This window comes from Lissotriton vulgaris, chromosome 12 (genome assembly GCF_964263255.1).
Source record: "Lissotriton vulgaris chromosome 12, aLisVul1.2, whole genome shotgun sequence".
In the NCBI taxonomy this organism is placed as follows: Eukaryota; Metazoa; Chordata; class Amphibia; order Caudata; family Salamandridae; genus Lissotriton; species Lissotriton vulgaris.
This window is the reverse complement of record NC_141700.1, coordinates 37921281-37933959: the sequence shown is the minus strand read 5'-3', so window position 1 is coordinate 37933959 and position 12679 is coordinate 37921281. Positions and strand designations below refer to the sequence as shown.

The window sequence follows — 12679 nt, the reverse complement described above, 5'->3', positions numbered from 1 at the left end:
ACCACATTCCCATGGCCTATGTTCTTTCCCAAAACTTACCTTTGTACATACAATTGGCACATGCCTGGCCACAGGTAAGCCCCTTGTAAAAGGTACCATAAGTACCAAGGGCACTGTGACCAGGGAAGGCATCTAAGGACTGCATCACCTATTGTGCCATCCTTAGAGGCCCTGTACCTTAACACCCACACTGCCATTGCAGGCTATGTATTTTGGTGCAGAGAAAAGTGAAGAGTCGACATGGCACACATCCCTGCAACCCACTGCCTGAGGTCTAGGTAGGTCACCGCTCTAGCAGAGTGACCTAGCCCTCAGGTGAGGGTACAGGGGTATGAGCCCTGTGCCCTGAAAGAGTCCATTATTTGACAATGTAAGTGTAGTAAAGCCTTTAAGAATATATGATCTGGGAGTTGGTCATTACAAATTCCAGAGCTCCATAATGGCTTTAAAAAAACTGCGAAGTTTGGTAGCAAACTTCTCAGCACATAAAACCCACACTGATGCCAGCGTGGGATTTACAGTAAAATGCACTCAGAGGGCATCTTAGAATTGCCCCCTGAAAATCTACAGGCCTTGGTGTGGTTCCTGAATGGCTGCTCGCCATTTGCCACCGTCAGACAGGTTTCTGGACCCCTGAGTAGAGAGCCTCCGCTCTCTGGGTACAGAAACAAAGTCCATCCTAAGCAGAAGTGTCATGCCTCCTCCCCCAGGATAGGTTGGGTCCACAAAGAGGAGGCTTAAACGATCTGCCACCTTTGGAAGCTGTCCCTGCTTTTTGCTGCCCCCAGCAACTGGCTCCCACTGGTTCTGGCCCCCACTTTAGGTGGGGGAATCGGTGGAAAAACCAAGCTAGGAAAAGAGGTGGGCCCACCTATGCCCATCCCACCCTTCAGGTGGGGGAGGCAAGGTGAAGCACACATCTAAGTCCCCTCCATCTTGAAGATGAGAGGACTCAGCCAATTAGGGAGAGGCTCATGCCCCCTCCCAATGGTGGGTGGCATAATAGGGGGTGTACCCACTCCAAGGAAGGGACCCTTTGGTCCTGGCCTGCACACCCCTTTAAAGCCCCTACATTTAGTATTTAGGGGCAACCTTGAACCTTCCCTCCTCAAATTCAAGGAAAAAAGAAGAATGAAGAGCTGTGCTGACCCAGGAAGAAGAGGACACCTACTGCTTTTGCCCCAGCCCTACAGGCCTGTCCTGACTACGACCTGCCTAGAGTGAAGAACCTGACATGTCCAGCAGCTGCCCAGAGAACCTGCCCTGAACTCACATTACAGACTTTGTCTCCCACGAGCACCGGATTTGCTCCACAAAGACTCCAAGACCAGAAACCGGATTGCGGCGAATCTGCAATTCTGCACCACTCTGCACTCGACACCCACAGCCCGAGTTTGAGTGGCTCAACACCACAAGGAGGTCTCCCCAGCGATCCTGACCTGGGACCTGGTCATTCCTCCCTTAAGCTCCAAGATGACGCTTGCAGCCTCATTCTGAAGGGACCCCCAACCGCAACCAGAGTTGGTAAGAAAACCAGACGTCAGAAGACACCCCTACACCCGTCTTCCCACGGCCTTGGGTAACCCAACTGACGGTGCCCAAGCATTCCCCAAGAACCCAAATCACCTCTCAAGCAAGTGGTCGCCTTCAGGATGTCTCCCTGCCCCAGCCTGCAGCAACTTTGCCAAACCAAAGGTCTCCATTGAGAAGCACAGGGTCCCTGACATCTCCTTGGCACCCTGCACCCGGCCACCCTAGTGCCTCTGGTGGTTCAGCTTCTGGCCTGATTGTTGACCCCTGCAGTGCTGACCTTAACCCCAGGAGCCCTATTCCCACACCCGAGTGGCCTGCTCGTAAGCAGCCCCTAACCAAAGGCCCCTCTAGCCCCATTGGCTAACTCTGGGCACTTGCTCTCTGCACCCGGCTGCCCAAGGGCCACTGGTGGTGCAACTTGAGTGTCTAACTAGACCTTGGGGAACGTTGGTCCTATTACCCAAAACTCCCACTTGTAAGACATTTACTTACCTTTGTAACTGATTTTCTCCCATAGGAACCCATGTTATGAGATTTTGGGCTTAAAAATGTTCTGTGTTGAACTGTTGTTTTGTGTGGAAAAAACAGTAACTATAACTCAAGCCAAGAAAAGCCCTACCATGTATTGTGATATCCTTAGGTGTGGTATCTAGGCATACCAACCCCAGTTCTCTATGTAATCTAAAAGTAATCAATACGTATCCTAAAAGTAATTACTATGTAACTTAAACTGCTTTTTAAAGTCTTACCAACTTGTAACATCTGCAAATCCATTCCCAATTACATTTCTGTGTAAAGGTTTACCATTGAAAGTATATATTACCTATCTGTACCAAGTCCTCCTTGGTTCTAGAAATAAAATACATGTATACCTGTTTATACTTACCTAATTGGTCTGGATTTAGTCTCTGAGTGTGTGCATGTGTCTTGATTGAGTGATACAACAAATGCTTAACACACCCTCTGGATAAGTTTACCTGCTTGCCCATATTACCACAAAGAGAGTTCCTGGTACTTTCCTAATTTAGCCTCTGTTACACATTTGGGAACTCCCTGGACTCTGTACACACTATACCTTACTTTGGTACAGTATATACAGAGCCAGCTTCCTACAGCATGGGCTAAATAGGGTGGGGTGGCTATTTTATGTATTCACATCGACGGCCCTAAGTCCTTCAAGCTGTCAGTATAGGGCTTTTCCCCAGGGCCGGACTGGCCATAGCAGGTACTGGGCGTTTCCCCGGTGGGCCGCAAGGGTGTGGGCCAGTTTTGGGCCCCTGGGGGCCGTTTTTGTTACCGGGGGTCGGCAATATCGGCTCCCTGTAACAAAAGCGCCCAAAACTGGCTCTCGCAAACTGCTCAGCTGCACTCCCCCTCACCCCACTGGGGGCCGGCCGGCAGAGCAGTTTGCCAGGGCCGGTTTCTGTTTCCAGTCCGGACCTGCTTTCACCAGCAGAGTTAGCAAGGTATACACCAATGGAAACAAGATGGTATCCCAATCCTAAACCGAGTGGGCAGAATGTTGGTAGGGTGGACAAGGTTCTCAACTACGCTAATGGTGGAGACATTTCTCCTGATCCACAGTATGTGGTAGTTTTTACTAAACATGTTTGGGACTCTCCTCTGTAGCTGTCTTTGCACTAGATGATAGGTGCCCTTATTTGTTTAGTTTTTTTGCTATTATTGTCTAAGGCTGGACTTTGTGACTTACGAACCAATACTTTATTGAAAAAATCACAGATTCCCGTTTTTCTAAAGCCAGATTGTGCATGTCAGTTAGAACCTATTTGGGCACAGTTAACCACTGATGTCACACAAGGGTTATGTATGGATGCTGAAATATTCTGTTCATATACAAAGGAATCAGCGGTAGGGGGATTCTCATTTTTGACTCCTCTTTTTCTGTCATAGATTGATGTGAAATACAATGTTCCAGACCCTGTAGCTAAACCAGCTTTTCAGCTGTTAGTCAACCTGAAAGAGCCAAAACCGAAAAGGCATCGCAGGCACCCACACCAACTGAGGTCCCACTCTCTAGAAGACAACCGCTCTGAACCAGCACATAGTAGCAGTGCATTAGCTGATGACGATGACCCAGCATCTGATGAGGATCGTCGAGAGTACAAAGTGAGCCTCGAGGCTTGCATAAGGTAAAGAAGAGATGCTAACTGTTTATCGACAAGCTAACCTGTACAGATAAATGAATGTAATTTTTCCAGTTGTCTGCCACTTTCATTATGTTATCTTCACAAACTGGCACCACCGACTAGTACCTGAAGTATTTAGAGTGATGGATTACAGAAGTGCACAAAATATGAAGGAGTTCACTCTAATTGTAAAATGCCTTTCCATCACCAATTTTGAGCCCCATGACATCCCTCAGCAGGTCACTGTCTCTTTTTCTTATTGATGTACAGACATGTTACCAGGCAGGACCTGTAGTGCTACTACTTTTAGAAGTAAAACACTAATGTTTCATCAAGCATAGAAAAACTCTTTAAAAGTGAGTTTGGTTGCTTGGTGCTGTAGCACTCTGAAGTTTAATAATATCTTCATGTTTACTGCTATCTGTAGCCACAGCATACGAATAAGGAGTCAACGAATATGGGGTCGGTGGTCTTGTGAGCCCCTCCCAATCATGCTGATTAAGTCATCTCTTCTTTAAACGACCCCCCCCCCCCTTCCCCGGCGTGGATTCTGCAAACTGAGGAAGAAAATGTATAGGCTGATTGGAATTGAGTTGCACAGAGACAGAACTTTACATGAACATTTTTTTATGTGACCCTATTGGTTACAAGACAGTCAATGCATTCATATTTGGGTGATGATGTTGTTTTTATAAGGATTTCGTGAGGAATATTATGTTTTGCGTGATGTTCTTAAGTGTCCTGGGAGTCAAGTATGGAAGTACTAGAGTGCTTATGTAAATACGTAGTGATAAGAGCTAGAACATTGATACATATACCAGACCAGAGTTCTCAGACACACTAAAGGTACGGCGAAGGCACTAAGAGAACTCCATGAGTGAGACCTCAAAAACATCACATAGAAATTGAGGTTCTTTAAATGCAACCAAAATATATTCTTTCAACGTCGAAAAACAAAGAGCCTCCTTCATGAGGCTTTGCCATAGGGAAGCGCAGCTGGCCATCCTGCAGCGCTTCACTACGGCAAAAGAAACGGGCAGGAATGCGCTGTATCTATAAGATACAGCGCATTCCTATCCTTTTCCCCTGCGCCAGAGCACAATGGGCTACCTGCGCCAATGCAGGCACCTTTGCACCATGATGCATGGGTGCCTGCGTTGCAGGGATGATTATTTTTGTACTGTAAGGGAACCCTTCCTGTAAAAAAATAATCACAAGAGGCTTTTCCTCTTTCTATGTGAGCTGCAGAATGCATGATAAATATCACGCAGGCTTCTGTGCCACGGAACGTCACAAAAAGTGACGTTCCGATGCCGCAAGGGGCCTCATAAATGAGGCCCAAAGTATACAGTGCCTCATGAGCATAACTCTTCAGTGCCTAAAACATTGAATCCAAAGGGGAAAATGACTCTGTCGTAAAAAAAAAATTGGTATTCGAAAAGCTACAAAATAAACATATGCAGAAAATGATTAACCCATCTAGCTTGGTCTAGAAAGAGGATTGAGACTGGAGAAAGCTAAAGAATAAAGAGATTATTGTTAGAAATATGTAAACATGGTACATATTTATAATAAATATGTAAACCTATTCTACATTCATAATAAATATGCACTTTTTTACATATATTTGCAAACATTTGTTTAGATTTATTTATATTTCTGCCCATTTGTAGTGCTGGGCTTGCTACAAAAGTGTACGTTACGCGAAAATGTAGTTTGTGAATACTGAAAAGTAGTTAACTTACTCAAAAAACAGTTTGTGAATTATGCCCAGGGTTTGTGAATCCCAAAATAAGTAAACTTACTCAAAAATATACATTTACTTAAAAGTGTAAGTTACTTTGTGAATCAGACCCTCCATGTGCTGGTTAAGGAATGCCTATTTAGAATATGTCTTTAGAATGATAGTGTTTAGTGTAATTGTTTGATGTTGGACCTTGAACTCGCATCCTGGGAGGAGGGAGCATGTAAAATTACAGCACTACAAGCTGCAAACCAATCGTTAAAGTAAATAAGGTTTTTGATTTGCAGCTGTCTCTAGATCACAGCTGTGTATAGACTGAAAAGAGGTACCTATCTCCCTAAATTGGAGGCTTGCGAGCAGCAACAGTTATTTGCAACAGAGTTTTAAGTACAGCTGGTCCGACTCAAGCTTCTTGTCTGGCATGAATGTCCACACAGTAATGTTCAGTGCATGTGTGGATATTAGACAACGTCTAAACTTAACAGATGTCTGTGAGTGAGATGTTGCCTAGGAAAGACCATAGTTGTTCCTTTTATATGAGTTAAATCAGACTCAGGCACAGAGTAATATGCGTTTGGCTTTGGCACAACGCATTTGGATACATTTGAAAATCCATCTGGCTAGGCCTGCTTTGGAAATTGTTTTTCCTAGGTAGGGCTTGCCAAAATCTACAAAGAGCTGCTTGGTTTTCCTAAAGGATTTGGTGTGACTTTTAACATCTAAAGTGTGTAGAGCTCTTTCAGAAAATGGGATGGGGAAAAGGAGGCTAAAACACCAGTCTGATTGTTGAATACAGTGACAGAATATCAAAATCATAAACATTGTGATACCAAAATATCGTGTGAAAATATTGTTTTTCTATAAATATCATTATAAGTGCAACAATATCAACAGCAAACAATTTTGTTCTACACTAATATCGAAAGCATACAAAAATATATCTATATATATATCTATATATGAAAAACAAAGGGTGTCCCCGGATGAAGACGCACTCTCAAGGTGAGTATTCATGCATTTCATGAGCACAGGCAACGATGACAGCGGCAAGAGTGGGATCAAGCTTCAAGCGGCCAAACGCGTTTCGGGCCAGCGCCCTTGTTCACTGGCCTAAGGAACAAGCAGTGGCACAGCAACCAGATGTCCCATATTTATATTCATGATGCTCCGCCCCAGTGGGCCCCTCGTTGAGTCAGCGAGCTGCAAAGCATCCTGGGTAATGCAGTCTCTTATCGTCCTCCCCATGTGGGGCTGCTGCCGCAGCCAATGTCCCAATTAAAACCAAATACATCTATATATCTATCTATATATATATATGTATATATATATATATATATCTCTATATATATATATATATATCCAACAAACACGATCATGCTTGCTCCAGCCTCTTTGGTGTGAGGAGTGTCCGGCGAGATAGCAAGCCTCATATATCCAACGCAAAACTGCAATAAGCCACTGGAACCGATATCCAGGGTCAAAAATCACAGAGCCGTCACTCAGTTTTGTATCAGCGTATGTTTAATTCACACACGGCAACAATCCACAACCCAACGCGTTTCGGAGTTCACGCACTCCTTGGTCAGGGTTTAGGCATATGAACAATTGTTACTTACCTGTAAACAGGTGGTTCTCCAGTATTGGTGTCTACCATCAAATCAAGCAAGGTAGCAAAAAAGCCCCCTGGTTCAATGATGACCTTAAGAAATCCAAGAAGATCTGTCGCACCCTCGAGAAAGCCTGGCGAAAAAACCCAACCACTGACAACCTGACCACCTTCAAGAACGCCACCCGCAAACACCACCAACTGATCCGATACACCAAGAAATCAGCACTCAAGGATCGACTCGACAACAACGCCCACAACAGCAAGGAACTATTCAACATCGTCAAAGAGTTTACCAACCCCACCGCCGGCACCAACGACATCACTCCCTCCCAAAACCTCTGCGACTCTCTAGCCTCGTTCTTCCACAACAAAATCGCTGACATGCATAACAGCTTTGGAGACCAGTCCACCCCACCCTCCTCCGAACTAAAACCCCCCTCCAACAACCTTTGCGCCTGGGACCCAATCACCACTGAAGACACCATCCGCCTGATGAACTCCATCCACTCAGGATCGCCAACCGACCCTTATCCCCACCACATTTTCAACAAAGCAGACTCCATTATCGCACCCCATCTCCGAGACGTCATCAACTGCTCCCTCAACTCCGCTACCTTCCCGGAAAGCTGGAAACATGCCGAACTCAGCGCCCTCCTGAAGAAACCAACAGCAGACCCCACTGAACTTAAGAACTACCGCCCCATTTCGCTCCTCCCATTCCCTGTCAAAGTCATTGAGAAAGCCGTCAACAGTCAGCTTGCCACCTTCCTCGAATCCAACAAATCCCTCGACCCTTCACAGTCCGGCTTCCGAGCCAAACACAGCACGAGACCGCCCTCATCGCAACAACAGACGACATTCGAACTCTACTGGACAACGGAGAAACAGCTGCCCTCATCCTATTTGACCTCTCCGCAGCCTTCGACACAGTCTGTCATAGCACCCTTATACAACGCCTCAACAACGTCGGAATACAAGGAAAAGCATTGAACTGGATCATCTCGTTCCTCGCCGGAAGAACCCTGAGTCCGCCTCAACCCTTTCAGATCAGAGGCCACCGAAGTCATCTGCGGCGTACCACAAGGACCAACACTCAGTCCTACCCTCTTCAACGTATACATGAGTCCCCTCGCATCCATAGCATGCCAACACAACCTCAACATCATCTCCTACGCAGACGACACCCAGCTGATCCTCTCCCTCACCAACGACCCAAACACCGCCAAAACCAACCTACACGAAGGGATGAAAGAAGTAGCCGAGTGGATGAAGAACAGCCGCTTAAAACTGAACTCGGACAAAACGGAAGTCCTCATCTTAGGATCATCTCCCTCCTCCTGGGACGACTCATGGTGACCACCGGCCCTGGGATACGCACCCATACCAACGGACCACGCACGTAACCTGGGCTTCATCCTGCACTCCTCCCTCTCGATGACCAGACAAGTCAATGCCGTCTCATCATCATGCTTCAACATTCTACGTATGCTCAAAAAAATCTTCCGCTGGATCCCCGCCGAAACAAGAAAGACGATCACCCATGCACTGGTCACAAGCCGACTGGACTACGGAAACACCCTTTACGCCGGAACGACAGCCAAACTACAGAAAAAACTCCAACGCATCCAGAACGCCTCAGCCAGACTCATCCTAGACATCCCCCGCCATGCTCACATTTCCGGTCACCTAAAAGACCTCCACTGGCTCCCCGTCAACAAGAGAATAACGTTCCGTCTCCTCACCCATGCACACAAAGCCCTCTACAACCTAGGACCCGAATGCCTCAACACGCGCCTGTCCTTTTACATCCCCACCCACCAACTACGATCGTCCAATCAAGCCCTCGCCGCTATTCCACGCATCCAAAGATCCACCATGGGGGAAGATCCCTCTCCTACTTAGCGGCCAAGACCTGGAATTCTCTCCCCCCGACCTCTGCCTTACACAGAACCACCTTTCCTTCAGAAAACAACTAAAAACTTGGATATTTGATAAGTAAAGCACCCCCCCTCCCTCAAGCGCCTTGAGACCCTCTGGGTGAGTAGTGCGCTATACAAATTTTTGAACTTGAACTTCATAGATTCACATGCTTGAATATTCCCGTCGTCGAAGTGGGAGTCCAACGGTAAATAAAATAGCAATAAAATACTAATAACATATGTATGTAAAAACATAACACATAAAATACACTCTAGAAATAGTTGCAAATACCAAGTCATAATTCCTACATAGGAATACATGGCAAGAGAGAAAAACACTTGTAACATATCCTTGTCGTTATGTTAGTCAAAACTACAGCTAATCAGGCGCAAGCACCCCTCCAGAACCTTCTCCTCAGAGCTCAGTCCCTCAGATTTTCATAGCACAGGAGTGACAAAAGAGTCTAGGAGGAGAAGCGAGCCTCCGAGGGGAGGTGGGTGGGTCGCATGTGAATCTATGAAAGACACCAATACTGGAGAACCACCTATTTACAGGTAAGTAACAATTGTTCTTCTCCAGTATTGGGGTGTCTTTCATAGATTCACATGCTTGAATAGAATAGTGAGCAATAGTAGCCGGTGTGAGGCTCGAACCAGCCATGCATAAGCATGTATAAAACTCAAAGAGACATAATAAAGTCATGCAAGTAATCACAACAGCCATATAAAACCATAAAGGCGGAGGGAAGACAGAGGCTCACCTTAGTTAAAAATATTGCGAAGCACTGCCTGTCCCACTGCCGTATCAGCTTTGTTGATGGCCTCCAGGCAGTAGTATTTCATGAAAGTGTGCCTGCTGGACCACGTGGCTGCTCAGCAAATTCTGATGGAGCGGTACACCAGCAAAGAGGGCAGTAGAGGATGACATTGCCCTGGTGGAATGAGCCCTCACTGAAGACTGAAGAGACCTGCCGGCTTGCTGATGGCAGAAGACAATTGCGGAAGAAATCCAACATGCAATAGTTGGCTTAACAGGATGCGTCCATAGGCAAAGAACAGTTGATCGGACCTGCGAAAGGGCACCGTCCTGTGATGTAAAATTTAAGGCATCTTTTAATGTGCAGGGAATGTAGGCGTTGCTCTGCCGGAGATTGAGGATTGGCAAAGAAAGTTTTTAAGAAAACAGGTTCATTAATGTGAAAATCAGTGGGCACCTTAGGCATAAACGCTGGGTTGGTGTGAAGCACTAAACAGTCCGATTTGAATTGGAGGAAAGGAGGCTTAATGGTGAAAGCGTGAATATCACTCACTCGTCGTGAGGAGGTTAGAGCAAAGAGAAGGGCCACGTTCCAGGTCAGAAACTTTAAATCCGCTTTGTGGATAGGTTCGAATGGTGCCTTCATTAATTGTGCCAATACAACATTGAGATGCCAGGTAGAAGGAGGACGCAGAATGGGCGGGAACTTCCTGAATAGTCTTTTGAAAAATTGGCGAATTACTCTGGAAGAGCAGAGCGAGGAGGAGCCATCTTGACGGAAACGAGAAATTGCCACCAAGAAAACTCACAAAGTGGAATGGGAAAGTCCTGACTGAGCCAGTTGTAAAAAGAACGGCAGCAGCTGAGCCGGAGTGGAATGAACGGGATGGACATTGTTAGCTGCGCACCAGTGACAGAATATCTTCCACTTTAGCTTGTAAGTCTTAACTGTAGACAGAGCTCTCGCATGAGCAAGAATGTCCCTGCATTCTGGTGAAATATTCAAATGGGCAAATTCAAGGTGCGCAGGTTCCAGGCCGATAATTTCAGAGAGGAGGGGTTCGGATGACAAATCTGACCCTTGTCCATCGTAAGGAGATCCGCTCGAGGAAGAAGGAGGATGGGCTCGCACTGTGAGAGAAGAAGCAGCTCCGAGAACCACTCTTGTCGAGGCTATCTGGGAGCGATCAGGAGAATGTGGCAAAGCTGTCTCTGCATCTTCCACAGCACGCGAGGCACCAGCGGAATTGGAGGAAAGGCGTAGGCGAATAAATCGCACCAGTTCATCAAAAGGGCATTGCCGCACGATCCGCGGTGGGGATGCCAACTTGCATAAGATGGGCATTTCCTGTTCTCCGGGGTTGCAAAGAGATCCAAGGACGGACGACCCCACAGTCAAAGGACTGAGTCGAGTGTTGGCTTATGTAACTCCCACTCGTGGGTCGAACATGCGGACCTGCTGAGGGATTCCGCTAGGATGTTGGAGATGCCTGGTAGGTGAACTGCGGTCAGGGTAATTTGGTGACGAAGTTCCCAATCCCAGAGCATCTGAGCCAGCCGAGACAGGAGGGGAGATTTGGTTCCGCCCTGCTTGTTGACATAGTGCATGCTGGTTGCATTGTCCGTTTGGATAAGCACCGATTCTCCTTGGATCAGACGATGGAATTATTTGAGTGCAGAAAGATGGCTGTTGATGTGCCAAGAGCGTTGAGACAGAGTCCACTTGCCTTTTATAGACAGCCCTTGAAGGTGCGCGCCCCATCTGTCCAAGGAGGCGTCCGTGGTCAGAATGAGTTCTGGAGCGGTGGTGAGGAAAGAAGTCCATGCTGCAATATTGGACGGTTGCGCCCACCACTTGAGAGCCGCCTTCATGCGAGCGGTTACAATGATCAGGTCGTTGAAAGAGCCGGTGACCTGGCGCCACTGTCTGTCCAATTCCTCTTGTACGGGGCGAGTCTTTAGCCTGCAATTTGGGCTCAGAGAGATGCATGATGACTCCATCCCCAGAAATGACTTCAAGATCCGGACTGAAACGGACTGTTTTGAACAAATAAGTCTCTCTGTCCCACCCGGAAGCGCAAGTACTTCCGATGTCGTGGAAGAATTGGCACATGAAAATAGGCGTCCTGGAGGTCGATGGTGGTCATGAAGTCGTCCTTGGAGAGAAGACGCAAGATCCCCACGAGCGTTAGCATGCGGAAGGATTGGCACTTGAGATACTTGTTCAGTGCTCGTAAATCCAAGATCGGACGCCAATCTCCTGTCTTCTTGGGGATAAGGAAAAAACGGGAATAGAATTCCATCCCCTTTTGAGACTTGGGAACCACATCAATGGCACCTTTTTGGATCATAATACGAATTTGCTGGAAAAGTTCTTTGAGGTGGGCTGGAGGCGGGCCAGATGGAGGAGTGTGAGGAGGAAATTTGACGAACTCCAGAGCATGTCCCTTTGCTACAATGTCCAGTACCCAACAGTCTGAGGTGATTAAAGACCATTGAGAAGAGAACAGGGCGATTCGACCTCCAACTTTGTGCGGGGAAGGCAAGTTATTGTCTTTTGGAAGCTGAACCTCTCTAGGAAGACTTCCCTCGATAAGATTTAGAAGATTGCTGACGGGAGGAATGTTGTGGTCGGGAGGAATATCGCTGATTTCCTTGATTGTAGGAGTGGTATTGAGTGGATCCACCACGAAAATTAGAGGAGGTGCCGCGTCCGCGCGCACCACAAAAGGGCTGCTCCGGAACTGCAAAGTGCCTAAGGAACGAGCAGTGTCAGTGTCCTTTTTTATTGTTTGCAGTGCCTCGTCGATGTGCGCACCAAAGAGTGACTCGCCGTCATACGGCATATCCAGGATCTTCGCCTGAACCTCCTGGCGAAAAGAGGTAGAACGGAGCCAACCCTGACGTCGCAAAACAGCTGCCCCTGCGAGCTGATGGAAGCCAGTGCAAGCGATGTCTACAGAGCAGTCA

The 12679-nt window shown here is 47.0% G+C and overlaps 1 protein-coding gene across 2 annotated transcripts in view; it reads left to right on the top strand.

Annotated features, from left to right (window-relative positions):
• The window catches only part of CPAMD8 (C3 and PZP like alpha-2-macroglobulin domain containing 8), a 1208079-nt gene that overhangs the window by 718757 nt on the left and 476643 nt on the right, over window positions 1-12679 (top strand). For both annotated transcript variants that reach the window (XM_086946939.1, XM_086946938.1), the window contains exon 35: window positions 3445-3683. In XM_086946939.1, coding sequence (XP_086803065.1) covers window positions 3445-3683 — 239 coding nt within the window. The remainder of the gene's footprint in view (window positions 1-3444; window positions 3684-12679) is intronic.